Genomic DNA, 21,852 nt, shown 5'->3' with positions numbered 1-21,852 from the left:
TAGCAATCCAAACCCAGAGGTGCTCAGGGGTTCCCACAGGTCCGAAACTTGTATATTTTCACTGGGCCAGAGCAAAATAAGAGAAATTAGAATAATAAAGTGGGTTTGTTTTTTTTTTCCCCTATCAAGCTAGCTTTCTATAATTTAAAGGACTGTCCTTTATTTTGAGATTATGTCCTGACTAAACTTTTGGTGCTCTTTACCTTATGAAATTATGGTGACAGATGGTAGATGGTGTTTATTTCCATCATTAGACAAATTAAAAATTGCCAACTCTATGTTAGTCACCAAAATTTCTTTTTTAAACTAGTCCATAAGTCCAAAGCTCTCAAAACCACTGATGTGAGAGTGAGGAGTTAAGTTCTGATGCCAGCACTGAGAGGCCTTGGGAACACTGAGACTGTCCCTGCCCTCACTGAGGATCCATCCCTTCATCTGGATACAAGGGGCAACGTGTCTAAGACTCAAGCTCTCTGCAGTCTGCTCAGAGTTCAACTTCTAGGTATCTATGATTCTGGATGTAAAAAATATAAACCACAGCATGAGCAAGTTGTGAAAATATCTTTATGGTGCAAAAACTCTGTATCCTAAAATTGCAGATTTGGGATAATATATTTTGAGTCTCATCTATGATTTAAATTAATTATCAAAAAATTTCAGATATGCAATAAGGAAAGAGAAAGCAGTGGGTGTTCCTATGGTAAAAAGTCATCCTTCCTAGAAGAGTTAAAGATTTCCCACCTGCAGCTGAAATTCTAAGCAGTAGGGACACAAATGAACTCATTTACCAAACAGAAACAGACTCACAGACCTGGAAAACAAACTTCTGTTTACCAAAAGGGAAAGGTGTTGGGGGGAGGGATAAATTAGGAGTTTGGGATTAACATATACACACTACTATATATAAAATAGATAAACAACAAGAACCTACTGTATAGCACAGGGAACTATATTCAATATCTTGTAATAAACTCTAATGGAAAAGAATAGAAAAAAGGAATATATATATATATATATGTGCGTGTGTGTATAACCGAATCGCTTTGCTGTGAAACTAACACACCTGAAACTAACACAATATTATAAATCAACTCTACTTCAATAAAATATAAATAAATAAAAAGTAGGGACACACTGCTTACAATCTATAAAAAATGACTCTGTACATTGACAAAGGTTACAAGTGAGGTTGGAAGTATGTGTTTAAGCTCCTTGGGCCTTTTTTTTCTGTAAAACTGCCTAAATTCATTACCATAACAAAAGAAATGGCATGTGGAGAAGAGTAAAGAAACATACAAAGACAGTCCTGTTGAAGCATTCTTCATCCCACTACTGGGATGGATGCTACCGGTCAGAGCAGCCTTAGTTGAAAGTTCATCCTCAAAAGACGATGGATCTTCTGATTCAAAGAGTTAGCAACCTGGTGGCCTACGGTGATAAATTGGCCTCTGGCTTTGTCACTCAGGCCCCTACTCTAAAGCTACCTCCCTCGGGGCTCCCTCTGCATTACAGTAGCTTGTCACGTTACACCCCCTACTCTGCACCTGGACCTCTGTCCTGCTCAGGCAATCCACTCAGAGCTAGAGAGGAGGGAAAAAGGAAATGAGAGGGGACAGGTGGTGAAACAGTAGGAAATGCGGGTTCCAAGCCACCTCTCCTTTCCCTTCTCTGATATCAATGGTATATCTGAGGTAGTTATCAAAGAAGTATCCAGTATTTTTAAGGGTGCCAGTACTTTAAGTAGGTGCCTGTGTCTCATGCCCTACACCAGGTACTTAGCAAACAGAGATCAATAGAATACTATCCCAAAGGCTTAAGAAGCTCCTAGTCTTCCAAGTCTCACACCCACTGAGCGGGTTCTGAACCACGAGTAAAACTCTGTGCCTCCCGAAAGGTGATGAGGGCCTCTGAATCCAAAGAGGCAAGGACCTGCTATGGGAAACAGGCTCTAAGAAAAACAGGACTCTCTAGAAAATATAAAGGGGGTAGCAAAAGACAAAGACAAACAGCTAGACAGAGAAAACAAGCATTCCTCTGAGAAGTCACTGTCAGCTGGCCCGTAAGCCTCACACACGAGTCTCCATCAGGCTGGAAAGAATGAGCCCCTGTCTCTTACTCCTCCTTCCTCCTCTCTGTCATCCCCACACACAGAGAAAGAGGAAAAGAGCGGAAGGCGGAGGAGCAGGGCAACCTTCACGCTAATCAGGCTGAGTTCCTGACTTCCCTCTGCTCCCGTGATGTAATGCTGGGTAGCTAAGAACTCTACTGAGGGCGATGCCTGGGGTCTAAGGCAGCAAGAACAGTTGCTGCTATGTTAGGAAATTGACCAGGCGGTGCGGGGAACCCAGCCATATCCATGTCCAGCACATAGGACGAAAAAACAGTGGCACTCACTACGAAATGATTCAGAATAGAACATTTGCTGACTTTCATCCTGAGATGACTGTGCATGGTGAGGCTGCACCTTCTCTAAGTTAGTAGTATACTTGCCTTTGACATGCATTTCAGCTGTCTTAGCTCTCTTTTGCTTACAGAGGCATCCATCATCAGAGTCTGAGTCGATCACCATGTAGCTGAGTGATGAGACAGGGAAAAACAAAAGAGAAGCATGAATGCAACATTCTTCTTTTCATGGCATTTTCTACCTTTGCTCCAATGAGCATAATCACTTTGAAATGACTTGTTGGTTTCCCACAGTAACTCTGTTCCCCTTCTCTGGAACTACTCAATTGTTATTCCTGATTTTCCATCTTTCCTATCTTCGTACCAAACCTTTCCATCTGTCTCAATCCTTTCAAAAGGAGGAATGTGTCAAGTACGGAGAGAGTGAAGTGGGCTGTCAGACGGTACGTGTTCAAATAGTTTTGGCGCAGGGGGAAATTGATTAAGGAAAGGTCTAGTTAATTGTCGTTTCTCTTTATCCACGTTGAGATCCCCCTGCCACAGATACAGAGAGGCAGCCTCGGCAGGGAGATTTCTCCTGGGCGTCACTCTTTGCAGCCCGAAGCCAGCACCGCCCTCTCTAATTGACGGACTGCTCTGGCAGGAGTCCAACTCAGCAGTAGCCCTGTGCCACCCAGGATGCTGGTGGTGAGCACGCTTCTGGGACCATCGTTCTCAGCTGGCCCAGGTATTTGGGTCAGAGGTTCCAGAAGGCTGAAATTCTCCACCTTTCTGTATTTCCCAAACAGTGTACGATAAGTGTGATATACCTTTACGATGAGACAGAAAACTACTTAAAACACTGCTAGAGGACTTGTCTGCACCCGTTACAGGCACAAATCCATTCATCCATTTCCACCATATTCACCACTTTTAAGCTGCCAAGTTGATGGGCCTTTGCTCTCCTGTTAACCATTCATTCCATCCTTAAAATTCTCTCTTTTCTTGATTTCTGGGATACTGTTTGGTTTTGGTTCTCTTCTCACCTTTTTTGCCCACTCCTTCTCACTCAATTCTCTTCCTCACTCATTCCCAGGTTTTATCCACACCCCTTTCATGCCAATCCAATTAATTCCTAAGGATTGGGTAAACATTATCCATCCACCAGCCCAACATTGCTTCTGACTTCTCGCTCCACAGTGCCAGCTTCCTACCTGGATATCCTGTGGGGAGGGCCGGTTTTTAGTCAGTCTCCACAGGTACAGCCTCACCAACTGTTTTATTGATGGTGTCTATTCGAACCAGTCAGGCAGCCATCCTGACTAATCCCTGTCTGTACCTATTGGCTGTAAATGTTTTGAATATCAGCCCTGCCTAATAGGCCCCTCAATTTCAGCATACCCAAAACTGAACTCATCACCTTCCTCCCCAAATCCACCCTTCCTACAATATCCCATATATAGAAGCCTCCTGGGACTGGACCAAGATCTGTGGGCACTCCTGGGAGACCCGTTGAAATGGATTTTCTTTACATATTTGTTCAACATCTACCTAGTGGAGGCAGGAAGAAACCAATTTTTCTACTTAAAATTTGGATACTTTTAAATTTATTATCAAACAAGGGCTCTATAATGTATAATATTGTAAACCAGAATATTTCTAAGGATCCATGACATACCATTTAAAATGTAAGGGGCAGTGATGGAAATTCTGCATCTTTGACTGTGGTGATGGTTACACTACCATATACGTTTGTCAAAACTCATCAAACTGTATACCCAAAAAGGGTTAATTTTCCTGTATGTTAAGTCATTCCTCAATAAACCTAACTGTAAGAGTATAAATAATAAAACTGATAGTTTCTAATAGATAGCTTTATACAATGCATTATTCAGTTCTAGAATTTCAGCTAACTGCAACTGCAGACTTTAAATCACTTTCACACATTGGTGTCAAGCTTGGTGGCTTGCATGCTGCAAAAATAATCAACAGAGATAAATCAGAACTAGCTAGAAAAACATTTTCCCACTTGACAGCACTATTTCGCCTTGGGTGGGTGGGTGGGGGACAGGAATGATCAATTCATATTTCTACAGGAATTCAAGGAGTTGATGTGGAAACCACAGTTATTTCAGTTTTATTCCAGGAATTTTTTTTTTCTTAACACTTCCTATAGTTTGGCACCTGGGCAACACCCCTTCATCTAGCAGAGGGCTCCTAAATAGGAAAAGTAGTAGACAATGCTGACAGTTAGGTTAGGGCCGGATCACAGAGAACTTTAACTACTGGGCTTACCAGTTTGATTTCCCTATGATAAGCAACTTGAAGAGACAATTAATATGATCAAAGCAGTGTCTCAGGAGATTAATCTGGAAGTGGGATACAGACTGGATCAGAGGAGGAAGAAATCAGGGTTAGGAGCCCACTTAAAAAACTCTTGTACGGGGGCTTCCCTGGTGGCGCAGTGGTTAAGAATCCACCTGCCAATGCAAGGGACATGGGTTCGAGCCCTGGTCCAGGAAGATCCCACATGCTGCGGAGCAACTAAGCCCGTGCGCCACAACTACCGAGCCTGCGCTCTAGAGCCTGTGAGCCACAACTGTTGAAGCCCGCGCAGCTAGAGCCCGTGCTCTGCAACAAGAGAAGCCACCGCCACGAGAAGCTTGCGCACCGCAACAAAGCGTAGCCTGCGCTCGCTGCAACTAGAGAAAGCCCGCGCACAGCAACGAAGACCCAACGCAGCCAAAAATAAATAAATAAAATAAATAAATTTATTAAAAAAAAAAAAAGCTCCACACAGATACAAGAGTAAAAACTGATAAAGGCCTTAGTAGTGGAGACTGGAAGTTAAGGGATGGTTCAGAGAGACATTTTGAAGAAGAAACTGACCAATTAAATAATGGGCCAAGGATAAGAAATCTAATATTTTGAACCCAGTTGTGAGACCAAACACCCATTATGACCCTGAACATAGGATTCACAGAGAAAATGTGATGTTTATTCTTAAGTCATCTTACCAGGAACATCATTCCTTAAAAACGTCAAATTTCACTAATTCTCCTACCCACCTGATGTTCCCTTTCTGCACGTTCAGTCCAGACACAACTGAAACAGAGAAAGAAAGAGGGCATCAGAAAGCATCTGAAGCATGATCAAATCTGGTTACCCATGTCTTTAACTCCCTAAAACCAAAGTCCATAAATTAGAGCTGGTCAAAATTTATGGTGGACTCTTACATCTCCCATGAGAGAGAAGAAATAAAAGTAAGGAGACCTTGAATGAAAAAAGTAAAGGAAGCAAATTGGAAAAGAAACACAAAGAACTTCCTCTGCTCCTCACAGTAGGGAAATAAACTTTGCTTTGCCAATCTAGAACGAGACCTAGAGGAGACAAACCTAGGACAGCTTACACCAAATGTCCCAAATCACATTTTAGTCATCTCTACGGAGACATGGCTAAATTATGCTTTAAATTGTAAATTACTGCTTTGAGGGGACTCTACTTACAGTAATCAAGTTCTTCATCACTGCTTGAGTCCACAGTAAGAATGGAACTGAAAAATAAAATACATTCTGTTTTAAAGGAAGGCTACTAACGTCATAAGCAACCAAATGTCAAAAATCTCAAATGAAAAGAACCATCAATCAGAGTTTCTGAAATGCAAAAAGGTTTTAAGGGCTTATGAAATGAAGATCACAATAGGGGAGGAGAAGAAAAATTAGAAGGCACAAGCTGCTCAGTCCGTACTGCACAAGAATGTTAGTTGAGTATCATTAGCTATCAGTGAGAAGCCTGTTTTCTGCCAAGTGGTATATTTCTATTTAAAGATATGAAAGTGAATTCTGAGAAAGGGACCACAGGGGAAAGGACTTGAGGATGCAGAGTTTACAGTTAAAAATCAAAAGGGCAAAAGAGCAAGGGGGACACCTTTTGGGGCTTTGCTGCTTGAAGAGGGTCTACTGATCGGGACTGCTACCTGAGTAAATGGACAAATGCTGAAGTCCGTTTCTTGGGGAGCAAACAGAGCGTGATTTCAAAGCTGCAACTGCTCCCTGCAGTGAACCTTGGTGTCGGGCCGCTTGCTTCTCTGCCTCGCAATTTGCCAGAGGCCCTAGTACTCATCCTACCCCCACCGGCGGCAGGCTAGTTGGCCTGTTGTTGTAGCTTGGCAGTATGGTCGGCCCTCCGTATCCACGGGTTCCACATTTGCTCATTCAATCAACGTCAGATGGAAAACATTCAGGAAAAAAAAAAATCGGCAAGTTCCAAAAAGCAAAACTTAAATTTGCTGCACGCTGGCAACTATTTACAGAGCATTTCCATTGTATTAGGTATTATAAGTCATCTAGCGATGACTTAAAGTATACAGGAGGATGTACATAGGTTATATGCAATTACTACACCATTTTATATAAGAGACTTGAGCATCCAGGATTTTGGTATCCGAGAGGGGTCCTGGAACCAATCTCCCACGGATACTGAGGGAAAACTGTACTATCTGAGGTGACACCAAAACACATTGCAGCTGGGGATCCTTTTTTTTTTTTAATTTATTTATTTAATTTTTGGCTGCGTTGGGCCTTCGTCGCTGCACGCGGGCTTCGTCTAGTTGCGGTGAGTGGGGGCTACTCTTCGTTGTGGTGTGCGGGCTTCTCATTGCGGTGGCTTCTCTTGTTGAGGAGCATGGGCTGTAGGTGCACGGGCTTCAGTAGTTGTGGCACGTGGGCTCAGTAGTTGTGGCTCACGGGCTTAGTTGCTCCGCGGCATGTGGGATCTGCCCGGATCAGGGATCGAACCCGTGTCCCCTGCATTGGCAGGCAGATTCTTAACCACTGCGCAACCAGGGAAGCCCGCAGCTGGGGATCCTTTAGCTCACCAGGTAGCAGCTGACTGAACACTGTCAGCTATCTTGACTGGACTCAAGATCCAGCTCAGAAAAGTCATACTGCGATAAGCATCACTTCCATGCTGGAGCCAGGCTCCAGTTGTAGGACCTACCCATAGGTAATCTTATCATGAATTACTGTGACAATAAAGCTAACAGAGGAAACCAAAGTGCTGAAGAAAGCCTTATAATAGCTATAAGGCTTTACATATATTTATATGGTTTTATACACATAAGGTTTTACATAACATTTATAAGGTTTTACATATAAAAATTAGCCTTACCCACTTCTTGTGGACTTTTATTTTGGCCTTGAGGTTGACTACTGGATTGCTTATATACCTTTTATATACATTCTTTCAAGACACATGCTGGCTCACCCCCTTGATTGAGTTTCCTATTCATTTATTGATCACTCACTGTACACTGGACTTATTCAGTAGTAGGCTTCAAGTCCCTTTCTTTTTTTTAATCAAGAAAGAAAACTCTTGGTTTCCTAGGTATGGGTCAAAACGTGACCTTGGTTATTTGAAACCGATTATCAATATGTCGCACTATATATAAACTAAAACGTGGTTCATACTTCATTTATCTTTTTACATATTTTTGTGTTACACGCACACACTTTTTTTTTTTTTTTAGAGGTCAGGCAAAAGGAATCAGGGATTGGAAACATGACACAAAAAGTTACACAACAGAGAGTCCCACTCTAATCCCGAAAGAGAAAATATCGAATTCCAGCCTGGCTAGTAACCAACAGGAAAAGTGAAAAGGTCCGAGGACAGCACTAAGGAAGAAATAGGAGGTCAAAAAGAAGGCAGATTTTAGACACCCTTCTCAAGTAAAATTTACGACCAGGAATACAAGTCCCTAGACAGTGTTTCAAGACTCATGTCGCTGATTTTTTTTAATTTTTTATAAAATAAATTTATTTATTTATTTATTTGTTTTTGGCTGCGTTGGGTCTTCGTTGCTTAACCAGAACTCTATCATGAAAGGACTAAGAAATCATATTAGGGGACTTCCCTGGTGGCACAGTGGTTAAGAATCCGCCTGCCAATGCAGGGGACACGGGTTTGAGCCCTGGTCTGGGAAGATCCCACATGCCGCGGAGCAACTAAGCCCGTGCGCCACAACTACTGAGCCTGCGCTCTAGAGTCCGCGAGCCACAACTACTGAGCCCGCGCGCTACAACTACTGAAGCCCACGCACCTAGAGCCCATGCTCTGCAACAAGAGAAGCCACCTCAATGAGAAGCCCGCGCACCGCAACAAAGAGTAGCCCCTGCTCGCCACAACTAGGGAAAGCCCTCACGCAGCAACGAAGACCCAACATAGTCATAAATTAATTAATTAATTAATTTTAAAAGAATGTAACATGGCCAACACAGATTTTTTCATTTTTTTCCTTTCATCCTGTTCCTTTACAGTCTTACCCATCTCAGTCAATGGCACCACCATCCAACCAGAAATGCAAATCAAAAATTTAGGAGTCATCCTTGATTTTGCTCTCTCTCAACTCTCATGTCCAATCCAACAGCAAGACCTTTTGGCTCTACTTCTAGAGTGTATTTCATCTAACCTGATACATTATTATATGTACCTCTAAGAAAGGAAAAAACACTACTAAATGATGACATGCTATCAAACATACGATGCATCCCAATCTCAGAAATGTTAAAATGTGGGTAGTCTCTGAACTGATAATATATCCTACATTCATCCAAATCTCTCCAACTTCACTATCACCACTCTACTCTAAACCACCATCACTTCTCACCTAGATTTCTGTAAATGCAACTCTTAGGCCTCAGCTGTAAAAGAACCATTTATCTCATAGGGCTATTGTGAAAATTAAACAAGATCCTACAGGATCATGTACTTCTCCCCCATCATGGCATTTATCACACTATACTGTCATTGCCTGTTTACATGCTTCTATCTCCCATTCCAGACAGTAAGCTAGGCAAGGATTTGGAAGTGTATCTGTTTCATACTGTTCAGTACAAAGCCAGTACTTAATAAATATTTGTTGAATAAATGAATCTCAAAAAGTGGTTCCCAGGACCCCTTTCATTATTTTCCACCCTCCCACCCACACCCCCATAGAACCTTGTTTTTGTTTTTTGGTTTTCTTTTAATTTTTATTTATTTATTTATTTATTTATGGCCATGTTGGGTCTTCGTTTCTGTGCGAGGGCTTTCTCTAGTTGCAGCAAGCGGGGGCCACTCTTCATCGTGGTGCGCGGGCCTCTCACTATCGTGGCCTCTCTTGTTGCGGAGCACAGGCTCCAGACGCGCAGGCTCAGTAATTGTGGCTCACGGGCCCAGCTGCTCCGTGGCATGTGGGATCTTCCCAGACCAGGGCTCGAACCTGTGTCCCCTGCATTGGCAGGCGGATTCTCAACCACTGCGCCACCAGGGAAGCCCAGAACCTTGTTTTTAAAGGATTTTTTTGCCCATTAGATCTCACTAAGTAATATTTTTCTCCACTTAAAAATTTAATTACACATATATGCCCATCTATGTGACAGTCTGAGGTACAGAGTCAGCCCAAAGTAAAAACAAACAAACAACTAACAATATTGTCTGCATTAATGAAAATACAGTGCCCGGATCCTGAGACATAATGGTCCTGACTTGCAACAAGGGCGGGTGGAGAGACTGGCAGTTCGTTGTCCAACCTCAAGAGCAATCTCCAAGCAGAAGTCCAGCATCTGGGCTTTGCATCTGTAGCTTCAGGAATTCAGGTTTCTCAATTCTTCATCAAATGTTAGAGGAGTGACTCCTACTAACCAAGTTTGCAAGGGGCTGACTTATAACGCAGAATATACCTGCTTACGTCTCAGGAGAACTAATGCCAACCAAGTGCCCTGGGCACTCCCTATTTGGGGCAAGTGACTGAGGGTCATTGAGAGAGCTCGGACTTTACCTTGTGCATTTTTGATCACATACACATTACTTTGATCCTTTAGTTGAATGCTGCAAATAGCATCTTTGTGCATTTAATTACTTTCATAAATTGGATTTTCCTAGGATTGATTTCCAGAAGTCAAATTACTCAGTCAAAAGTATGATCAATTTTATAGCTCTTGGTACATTTCCCTAATTGTTTCCAAAGCGCTGTACTAGTTTACAGTGTCAGGAATATCACTATAATAGGACTAAATATTTAAAATGTGCTAATTTAAGAGGTAAATCATTCTTAAATTAGCATTTCTTTTTATTACTTCTTAAGATGTATGTTTTCCAAATGTTTGCTGCATTCTTTTGCTAATCTTCCCCACTTTACTGACTATCATGAAATAATGTTTACCAGACAGTTTTGTGACTGATTAAAACACACTGAAAAGAGGAGTAAGGAAGAGGAACACTTTGTCCCTGTTCTTCCAACAGTCCCACTCCCCAGCGATAAACAATGTTTCGTATTTATTCTTTTAGAAAGTTCTTAAGCATAAAGCACATACCAGCACAAGTCAAGTGCACAAAGCTTTTCTTCTTATAAATGGTATTACGCTATATGGATTGTTCTACAGGTTGCAGTTTTTGACTTTATATACCTTAGTATTTCCCCTATCAGCACATATAGCTCTTATCACTTTGTTCTGGATGAACCGTAATTTATTCAAATACACCCTTCGGGCATTTAAACTCCTTCCAAATTTGTGCTATTACAAACAATGTTGCAATGAACATCCTCGTATGCATTTCTCTGTGCGCTAGTAATTAATCATACATCCTTCATCCACAGAACTGAACAAAGACCAAAACAACCTGTGTATGTCTGTATATGATCTAATGAGCATGAGTTACAGGGAGAAGGGACAAGGGGGAAAGGAAGGAGAAGGGGAAAAGGAGTCAAGAGAAAATAAGAGTGAACTACAAAAAGAACATGTATGATGCAACCACATTTTTGCACTTATGTATATGTGAGTATATGTATACAGAAATTAAATAAAATTGTCCTAAAAATGAAAGAAAAAGTCCTAGTCGTGAAATTACTGGGCCAAAGGACATGGGCATTTAAAATTTTGACATTGCCAGATTGCCCTCCAAAAAAGGTTGCACCAATTTATAGTCCCACCATGACTGTATGAAATTTCCCTACAAATTTGCCAACACTGGGTATTATCAAAATTTTTTTTTAATCTTTGCCAATCTGATATATGAAAAATGGTATCTCACTCATTTAAAATTCTTTCATTTCTTTAAATAAAATTAAAAGTTGAATAAATTTTAATGTCTATGGGCCATTTGTATTTTTTTCCCTGAGAACTACCTTCTAAAACTTTTGCTCATTTTCTGCTTGTTCACCTTTTTTAATTGTTGCTTTTATTTAGTTAGTTTTTGGCTACACCACGTGGCTTGCGGGATCTCAGTTCCCCGATCAGGGATTGAACCCCAGCCGTGGCAGTGAAAGCCCGGAATCCTAACCGCTAGGCCACCTGGTAACTCCCTAATTGTTGCTTTTAAAAGTTCTTTGTAGATTAAGGAAGATAGCCTTTTATCATAAGTAATAAAAATATTTTTCCAGTTTGTTGTCATTTTTATGCTTTTGTTAGATATCAAATTTAGAAGGACCTTCTCCACTCCAAAATTACTGGAAATGAAATCCAGCTATATTTTCTAGCATTTTTAATGGTTTAATTTTTTAATTTTTTTAATTTTTTTAATTTTTTTTTTATAAATTTATTTTATTTATTTTTCGCTGTGTTGAGTCTTCATTGCTGTGCGCGGGCTTTCTCTGTTGCAGCGAGCAGGGGCTACTCTTCATTGCGGTGTGCGGGCTTCTCATTGCAGTGGCTTCTCTTGTTACGGAGCACAGGCTCTAGAGCGCAGGCTTAGTAGTTGTGGCTCACGGGCTTAGTTGCTCCGTGGCATGTGGGATCTTCCCGGACCAGGGCTCAAACCCATGTCCCCTGCATTGGCAGGCGGATTCTCAACCACTGCGCCACCAGGGAAGCCCCATTTTTTTATTTTTAAATATTTTATCCAAGTGTAATTTATTTTGGTATAAGGAGTGATGAGGTAAGAATCCAATTCTTATTGTTTCCCGAATGGTCAACCAATTATCTTCAAATTATTTTTCAATGAATCTATCTTTTCCCCACTGATTTGAAATGTCATTTTTTTCATCATGAACTAAAGTTTCATATGTATTTGGGTCTATTTCCAGACTCTCTATTCTATGGTCTCTACTTTCTCCCATACCAGACACTTGTCTGTATGCTTATCTTACCTGTGAAGGAGGAAAACAGAGCAGTGTTCTGGGAGAATGAAGACTTGGAGGAGATGAGGCAACTATCTTAAAATGCCTATCCCAGAGAAGAAAAATACTTCACCTGTGTACCTCAAGAGGGCAGCACTGCGAACACTGGGAGTAACAAAAGGACAGATTCGAAATTCATCAGAATAAAGAACTTTCTAGAAATTACACATATTCAACACTGCATTGTGTTGCTTCATGAAGTTGTACACTCCTGGCCACTAAAAGAGCTGTTATACAGAGGATTCATGCATTGGATAGAAGCTGGACTCCCATGATTCTAAGCTCTCTTTTCACAATTCTCATTTTATGACTAACCAAATTATACACTCTGTAGACTCTAAGTGACATAAACATACACTTTCTGAGAAAGTCGTTTTGCCAACAGAGTAAGACTAAACTAAGAGAAAAGAGAATTTTTCAAATCTCACCAATCATCATCCCGGATCTTCCAACGCACATCCTCTGCTTCAGACATGTCCACGTCTGTAGTCAGGACAAGGATATACGTTTGAAAGGAAACCAGAACCAGTTAGATGTTTCTACATTCTGCATTTACTTTTGAGCAGCTTCTTCACCCTAACTTAAAGCCAAAACTTTGCTCTATGAAATGAGAAGTATTTAAATTTGCTTATTGCCGATCTTTCTCCGACCTTGCCCCACCAAGGTTCTTCGTTGATCCGTTAGAAAGCCCAAAGCCCATAGCGGCCCCTGATGTTAAGCCGCCTCAACCGCCATCTGTTACAGAGATGTGCAGGGAGGACAATCGTTCATTTATCAGCCCCCAGATCAATTTTCTCCCCATTGTAAGGCTTTAGCATGTACTACTCCGTCCCCGACCCAATGCTCTTCTGACCCCAAATGTATTCCCACCCCCCCCTACATCGCCGCCGGCCCTCCCCTCTCCCCACATCTTCATTCCCCCTACTTCCGCCTCATGCCCCAAGGAAGTCTTCCATCAGGCTTTCACACGCTCCCCCCCCACCCCGCCACCCCCGTACCCTCCACCACCTCCCTACTCCTGCTCGTAGCCAGTCTTACACAGACCAGGCCACACCCCGACACACACCTCAATCCAGCTCACACTCTCCCCATCCCCCTACTCGCACGGGGAATCACGTCACCGTCCCCCCACGCCTCCACCTTCTGCCCCAGCGGGGCCTCAAACCCTCCGCTTACCATCACACTCCGCACTCCGTCTCCCCGCCTCCCCCGCCTCCCCCACCCCCCCCCGCCTCCCCCACCCCCCCCCGCCTCCCCCACCCCCCCCCGCCAGCTTTGCACCAATCAAGCCTAGACCCCTCTTCCCTCTTGCACATCAGACCTCCACTCACCCCCCCCACACACACCCCTCCATCCCCTTGCTCCCGCCTCCTCTCCCCAGGAGGTCTTACACCAACAGGCCTAGACCCTTCCCCCACTCCCGCCTGGAACCAGTTTTGCACCATGAGGCCTAGGCCCCTCCCCCACCTCAGCGCCCCCAGCCAGCCTTGCACCAATCAAGTCTCGACTCCTCCACTCCCCCCCCACTCTCGCCTTCTCTCCCCACGAGGTCTTACACCAACAGGCCTCGACCCCTCCCCACTCCTGGCAGCTTTGCACCATGTCCTAGACCCATCCCCCCACCTCACCTCCCAGCGCCCCCAGCCGGCCTTGCACCAATCAGGCCTTGACTCCTCCGCTCCCCCCTCCCATGCCCGTCTCTCGCCCCTAGCTGATCAGGCATCGACCCCCCCCCCACGCACACCCCTACCCACCCTCCACCTGCCCCTACTTCCACACGTTACTTCAACCTCTATCAGCCGGCTGGCCTTCCACCACTCAGGCCTAGAGTGCCCCCTACAACTGTACGGCACCTCCCAGGCCTCTACTCCCTCATGCACCAACTGGTATCTCTGCCCCCCATCCCCCACCTTTCTTTTGCGCAGTTAATATCACTAACACACACACAAAAATTCCTTCTTCCAAAAGCTTTAAGTGGAAATGGGCAAAATATTTTGCCAAAATCTCAGTCTCAAGGCTCATGGACAGTGTCCAGAAGTCAGCTCAACTAGGACGAGGGTGAAGATGGTGAAGATTGTTTCCGCTTCGGTACTCTCCCTTCACCTACCTGCTTCTGCGGCCTCTGGCCCGATCGAATCGCCGCCGCTCTCCTCAGACTAGAAGTGGAAAGTGTGCAAGGTCCCGAGCAACTGTGAAACGCGAGCGCTTTTATAGAGCCCAGGCTCAGCGGGGGGGTAGGAACTGACGTATTCCCGCCCTCCCTGTACCCACCTATCACAGTGCAGTAACCAGGAGATTTTGCGGCTATGAACTCAAAGTTGGCGCCCAGTTATAGTGCTTCCGGAATCAAGCTTATCACTTCCACGAGGTATCGCTAATATTTCCGGAACGTACCATTTCACGCACAGGGTACAAGCTCATTTCTGTAGTTCGGCGATCCCTAAATTAATTTTGGGGGCGACAGGGAAAAACCGAGTCGAATCCTCCCGAACAAAGTTTCATCCTTGTGAGGACTTGGATAAGCGAGCCCCATTCCTTGCTTGAATTGCCCAACTAAGACCCTTAGCCTCCCTCCGAACGTTAGCCTCCCTCCAAACAACGCGGAGGCGCGGGAGGGGGGTGGGGGGAGGGGTCAGACCCCTTGATAAGAGTGAGGCAGCAACCCAAAAGTGCCAGGCAACGCTGAACTATGATGTTTGCTTCCAGACCCCTCCAAACTCCGGAGATAAAGAGAAATTAGTTACTTGAAGCATTCTGGCACTCACTCCCGACACACCAAGCAAAACAAACGGGGGCAGCAAAGGCTTTCTAGATTGTGCCCGTTTCTCTGGCAAAAACCCATACATCTCATAATTTAAGCATTTGGCCAACAGAATACATATAAAACGTCCCTGCATTTAAAAACATTAATGACATTGAGCTTATTTCATGCTAGGCTCTGTTCCAAGTGTTTTAATATGGATTTAATCCTTACGACACTTTAAAAAAGTAGGCAGTGTTAGCACTCTCATTTTACAGAGATCACATGGCTAAAAAGTGGCAGGGAGCTAGAATGCAAATTCCAGCAGCACTAGTTAGTCTTAAGCACCAAACTGCCTACATATAAAAAGGTACTTTCTGAGTTGATAGGGAATGGAATAAGAAGGGCTTATCATTATAACCTTATCACTTACAACAAACTTGCAAGTTTACCTCTACAAGCCTATTCCATAAAAATGGAGATTACATAACTGTGTGCCTCAGAGGTTTGGGCAAAGAATCTGAACATTAGCTGTAGTTAATATTAAGAGGCATGTGCTTCAAGTAAAGAGTGGGTTTAGGATTGGAATCAAATGGTAAGTTACACAAGTTTATTCAAGGTGCACAAGCAACTCCTTTAGACTGAAGGCAGGAGGAGCTGAAGTAGACTGGAAATAACTGATGCAGATTCCTAATAAACAGAAGAGGGTGGGGGTAAGAACTTATTTATGGGGACTTCCCTGGTGGTCCAGTGGTTAAGAATCCGCCTTCCAATGCAGAGGACGCATGTTCGATCCCTGGTAGGGGGACTAAGATCCCACATGCCATGGGGCAACTAAACCTGCACACCGCAACTCTAGAGCCCACGCACTCTAGAGCCCGCGCGCCACAACTAGAGAAGCCCATGCGCCACAACGAAAAGACCCCGCAAGCCACAACGAAAACACCCCGCATGCCGCAACTAACACCCGATGCAGTCAAATAAACAGATATTAGAAAAAAAAAAAAGAACTTATGACTAATCTACTGGACATCTTTCTTGCCCCATCTTCCAAGAAACAAACACTAACCCACATTAGGGCTTTGAGGGTCTCAATCCACAGAACTTGGGAGGTAAATTACCTAACATTTTATTGAAAAAAAATTGGTTATATCTCTGAGAAAACAGGCAGCTAAACAGCCTGTTCTGGTCCCTGATGCATGGATATCCTCCTCCCTCATACTGGTGGTTGAGTTCAATCACCATACAGAGTGGGAAGGAATAGTCCACATAAAGAATGAGACTACAAGGGTAGATGAAGAAGCCAGAATGGTTATAAGCTGAACAGGAACAAACACAAATGCGTGTGCTGGGAGTCTCAGGCTTTGTTAAGTCTTAATGGATCGTACACCAACCTGACCCATGCTCCACCACACTTGGCTGAGAAAACAAAAGAATTCTTACTATCGTAGCTGCACTGTAGGGAAATCTGGTCCTTTTGTTGTTTGGAGCTGTTCAAATATAGATTTCATCACTGGAGGACCCTATTATTCCATCCAATGCTCAATTTAACAGAACACAAAATACATCAGCCATATTAAGGGCAAATCATTCATTTATTGTTTAAAGATTGCAAGACAACATCTGAATTTCTGTAGCACAATGTAAATGTTTTACTTTTTTGATAAAGCAGAGTATAATAGAAAAAACAATTAGTTTCCAGTAATATCTATATCTCTATTCAGAATTAAGTCTTCCACAGACATGTTACCTGGAAACAAAAGCCTGTTACAATAAGCAAAGCTTCAACCAGAGCGGCTACTTTTCAGGCCAGGGAAAGGTTCATCCCTATAGGAGGATGATGTGCTATGTAAAATGGCTGCAAGGTCACAGCCTTGAGGGCGTTGGAAGTCTATTATCCTATTCCACATTAAGTAGTTTGGTGAACTTCAAACGTCCGTTCATCTGCAACCAAGCTGGCAACCTTTAACTGATTATTTCAAGCAGGTAAAAAATAAATTAAAAGAAATCCCTACACTGATGTTCCTTGATTTACACTGTTAAATCGTTCATTAACATGTAATTCTGGCCAAGAATTACATTTGAGACTCCTTGCTCAGATTTTGGTTAACAGTACAAATCTTTCAGAAATTCAAGTTCTTATTAATCAATAATTTGTCAGCTAGGATACATTCAGGCATCAGCTGCAACTACAGAATAGGTGCACTGCCTCAGCGCTTTGGAAAGACAGAATCTAGAACACTACTAGCAGACAAAATATCTGTTACTAGACAGCATATGTGCAGTACAGCAAGACAAAAACATATATTCATATGTTGGCTTGTTTAAGCCTCAAGCCCTCAATCCTTTGTTGAAATACAATAATTTCATTCCTATGGTTTTCAATACCAAAAACTCAACCTTCAGGAGGGCTAAAGTCTAATTTATACTCCAAACCAAGTAGTGCAGTTCGCTACTACTGAGGCTGATTCCATAAAGACTTCAAGACCACGTCCAGAAGACAAGTTATTATATATAATACCCTAGAAGGTCTGAAACATAATAATCATATACATAGCTGGTCCTCCAGAGCTTTTTACCTATAACATGTTTTTTGATAAAAGTTATTTAATGTACTGGAGATAACTGTGACTTACTGATCAAATATTTGAATACTTATACTTACCTGGGATTTCATTTCTGCTGAAAGAAAAAGGAAGAACAGGACTCACTTAAAAAAAAAAAAAAACTTTAGAAGTGAAAGTAAAAATCTTATCACACACTATCACTTTTGGAAGCAGCATAGAGGGGCAGTCAACGGTAAAACACTGGTGAAATAGATCAAAACTCTAGGCCAAAAATCCATTATTATTATCATCAGTGACAGTACCACAACTGTGCCCTTCATAACTAATAGTCACTCCTAAGAATCTTCATTTGGCACCGGATGATGTGTTTAAGAGAAACACTCTGGGAGGTTTTGAATCAGACTTGGTTTTTTGTTAGCCAAGTTACAGGAAAATTTTTAAAGTGGGGGGAAGGGAAGAAGGAAACGGACCAGAAAAAGAATTTAAGCCATAAATCAACAAAGCACTGATAGTTCCAAACATGTCAGACACTAAAATGACTGATATAGGCTCAAGTGGTTTATAAAACCTATAAAAAGACTACACCAGCAAAGTCCCCATTATCTATAGAGTTCAGAAACTAAAACAAGGAATATTTTAGCTTAAAACCTTATCTCAAGAGAATCATATACACTTCACATGAATAAAAATACCTGAAACCAAACATTTTTAAAAGCTCCAATACCCAAAATAAAGAAAAAAATAAATTCAGAAGACTCAATCAACCCATGATAATCACAAAACGGCTGGGCAATCTCTATCTCCCCTCCACACTAACCATCCATCCCATGGAAGACCAAGGGAGATCAGACCTTCCAGACTTAGGCAACACCTGGCTGCTGCAAAATTCTATGGAGACTCCTTGTGGAACAGCAGTTTCCCATCTCTTGTGTCTCTCCCTATCATGATCATGCAGGAAGCAAGTCTGGCTGTGCTATTTGTTATCATTGTCTGTCACCCATCTGCAACATGATATTGTACAGATAAGTACAAAGTAATGTATCTAGTTCCCTTTCCCCCAGAAGGTTGAGGCTCAGGTACAGGGGTAATTCTCCTGTGCACACAGTCATTATTTAGGCCGACTCAGTGACTTCAACAGGCTTAATCATGTGATCAGGTTTGTTGCCAGCTGCATAATGCTCCCACATCTGTAGATAGAGCCGCTCTAGTTCCATTGTGTATTGTTTGGTGTTGAACAGAGGGCTAGATATTCTCTGCTTCCAGACTTTGCCACGAATTCTCTTCAGGCTGAATAATAAAAAGAGATCCAAGTTTACAAATCAGAGCAGAAACTCAGAACTAGCCCCCATAAACACCTAGACACCTTTATGGTAAATTACATGACCAAACTTTCTCTTCTGATTGGCCCTCCCTTACCTCAATGCTAAAAAAGTGAAAGGTCACAGCTAACATAATGTTGAACACTTATAATGGAGTTCACCTCCACGTCTCCTGAAAAAACTGTTCTTTCCTAAATAAGCATATCCAAGAGACACCATGCTTTCTCCACTTCATCTTATTTCTACCTATAAAATAAAAATAAGACTTGGCAATGACACGTCTATTCCTACGTACTACTGGTTAGAACGTAAACTGTTTACCCTTTTAATAAGCAACTTAGCATGTGTCTATTAGAACCATAAATGTTCATAACCCTATGACCTATCAATAACACTTTTAAATCTATTCAACAGAAATATTCAGAGATGCAGACATACTTGACCATGCAAAGATGTTCACTGAAGCATCATTTACAATAGCTAAGGCACAAACATAAGACGGAAGTATTCATTTTATGAATGTTTTAATGAAATAGGAAAACACTCAAGGGGAAAAACTGCAGTATGTCTACTGCTTTAATTTTCCCCTTGTACATGAACTGAGTTGTTTATTTAGATATAAAAAAAAAGGGTTCCTAATATCACCAAGACTATGGTTCTGTTCAGAAACAGGAAAAAAAAGCAATCAATTCTTCTGGGGAAAGAGGATAGAATTCTCTCTCTCCTCCTGTTGTGAATATATCATTTGTCATGAGACTATTCTTATACAGAGAGAATTATTACTTTAGAACCAGAAGCTGGAATACTCCTGTGCATTTTTAAAAACAATTAAAAAAAAGGTTATTCTAATGTTTTTTTGTGCCGGAACTAGTAAAACAGCTATGCATATCTGTTGGCCTCAACCCAACCATGACCATATTAATGTTATCTTCCAAATAAAAATACCTTTGTGTTTTTTTTTTAAAGTTCTGTATGTCGGCTTCCCTGGTGGTGCAGTGGTTAAGAATCCGCCTGCCAATGCAGGGGACACGGGTTCGAGCCCTGGTCCGGGAAGATCCCACATGCCGCGGAGCAACTAAGCCTGTGCACCACAACTACTGAGCCTGCGCTCTACAGCCTACAAGCCACAACTACTGAGCCCGTGTGCCACAACTACTGAAGCCTGTGCACCTAGAGCCTGTGCTCCGCAACAAGAGAAGCCACCGCAATGAGAAGCCCGCGCACCGCAACGAAGAGCAGCCCCGGCTCGCCGCAACTAGAGAAAGCCCGCGCGCAGCAATGAAGACCCAAAGCGCCCAAAAATAAATAAATAAATAAAATAAATTTTTAAATAAATAAATAAAGTTCTGTATGTCAATAGAATGGTTAAACTGTGGTGCATCCATACACTGAAATACTACTCAGCAATAAAAGGGAATGAACTACTGATACGAGCCAACAACATGGATGAATCTCAAAACATTATCCTGAGTGAAAGAAGCCTTCAGAGTACATGCTGTATGATTCCATTTGTATAAGGTTCTAGAAAGGCAAGACTAAATAAATTATGGTGCAAAAAAAATTCAGAACAGTGGTTGTCTCTGAGAGTTGGTGAGGAGGACCAACTGAGAAGGGGTGTGAAGGAACTTTCTGGAGTGATGGTAATGTTCTACATGCTGTTGGAGGCCTGGGTTATAAAGGTATTTCTCAAAACTCACTTAAGATTTGTGTATTCCAGTTTGGGATTAGCAGGTACAAACTACTGTAGATATAGTAAACAACAAGGTCCTACTGTACAGCACAGAGAACTATATTCAATATAATAAACCATAATGGAAAAGAATATGAAAAAGAATATACACGTGTATAATATATATATAATATATATAATTATATATTATATATATTATATATAATATATATTATATATATAATATATAATAATATATATTATATATATATAACTGAATCAACTTTGCTGTACACCAGAAACGCTGTAAATCAACTATACTTCAACGAAAAAAGTAAAATTAAATTAAAAAAAGATTTGTGTATACACTGTATATAAATTCTGCCTCAAAAGACAAAAGAAACAAATATTAAACTCTAATGATGGCCATTCTGAAGTATTTAGGGAGAAGAATACTGATATCTGCAATTTAAATAAGATGGATTTCTAAATGGATATAGGAATAAACAGATGGAATCAATGTGATAACAGTACAGTAAAATTATCAGTGGCGGAAGCTAGGTGGTAGGTATATAAGTGTTTATTATAAAATTGAACTTTTTCATAACAAAATGTTGGGAAAAAGTATTGTATGAAATCAACTAAGTTCCAAAAAAAAAATACACTAAATTATTTACTGTAGTTATCTCTGGGATGATGGACATAAATCTTAATTGTTTAATGCCTGGGCTCAAAGTTTTCACTAGTTTTTCTTAGCTGTATATGATGTTCAGGGGAGAAAATTTTGAAAATGATAAATAAATGCTTAACATACATCTGTTGAATGCTTACTATGTACCAAGAACTGTTGTTAAGTGCTGCACGTGGAACGCTTCTTTTCTTTTTTTAAACATCCTTATTGGAGTGTAATTGCTTTACAATGTTGTGTTAGTTTCTGCTGTATAACAAAGTGAATCAGCTATACGTATACATGTATCCCCATATCCCCTCCCTCTTGCGTTTCCCTCCCACCCTCCCTATCC

General features: G+C 41.8%; 2 protein-coding genes and 1 long non-coding RNA gene across 6 annotated transcripts in view; 1 reads left to right on the top strand and 2 right to left on the bottom strand.

Moving 5' to 3' along the window:
- The window catches only part of LOC309620813, a 498,839-nt gene that overhangs the window by 397,267 nt on the left and 79,720 nt on the right, over positions 1 to 21,852 (top strand). The window lies entirely within an intron of this gene.
- Positions 24 to 16,750, bottom strand: LOC309620730 (uncharacterized protein). 2 transcript variants are annotated; one of them, XM_082377597.1, is made up of 6 exons: positions 14,807 to 16,750; positions 14,643 to 14,724; positions 12,964 to 13,018; positions 5,889 to 5,935; positions 5,451 to 5,487; positions 24 to 2,573 (listed from the first exon to the last, which is right to left on the bottom strand). In XM_082377597.1, exons 3-6 carry the CDS (start codon positions 13,008 to 13,010, stop codon positions 2,315 to 2,317), a joined length of 390 nt encoding a protein of 129 aa, XP_082233723.1. In that variant the 5' UTR covers positions 13,011 to 13,018; positions 14,643 to 14,724; positions 14,807 to 16,750; the 3' UTR covers positions 24 to 2,314. The 2 variants fall into 2 exon arrangements, with proteins under 2 accessions (XP_082233723.1, XP_082233722.1); XM_082377596.1 differs by lacking the exons at positions 14,643 to 14,724; positions 14,807 to 16,750 and having other exon boundaries at positions 6,359 to 13,395.
- The window catches only part of OGT (O-linked N-acetylglucosamine (GlcNAc) transferase), a 37,176-nt gene continuing 32,227 nt past the window's right edge, over positions 16,904 to 21,852 (bottom strand). For 2 of the 3 annotated variants that reach the window (XM_082377088.1, XM_082377087.1), the window contains exon 22: positions 16,904 to 19,129. In XM_082377088.1, the coding sequence (XP_082233214.1) occupies positions 18,955 to 19,129 (175 nt within the window). In that variant the 3' untranslated portion in view covers positions 16,904 to 18,954. The remainder of the gene's footprint in view (positions 19,130 to 21,852) is intronic. The other variant, XM_082377089.1, reaches the window with a different exon arrangement.

The sequence above is a fragment of the Balaenoptera borealis genome, assembly GCF_965194805.1.
Source record: "Balaenoptera borealis genome assembly, chromosome: X".
Lineage (NCBI taxonomy): Eukaryota > Metazoa > Chordata > Mammalia > Artiodactyla > Balaenopteridae > Balaenoptera > Balaenoptera borealis.
The sequence above is the reverse complement of the archived record's forward strand: the minus strand, read 5'-3'. Positions and strand labels throughout refer to the sequence as shown.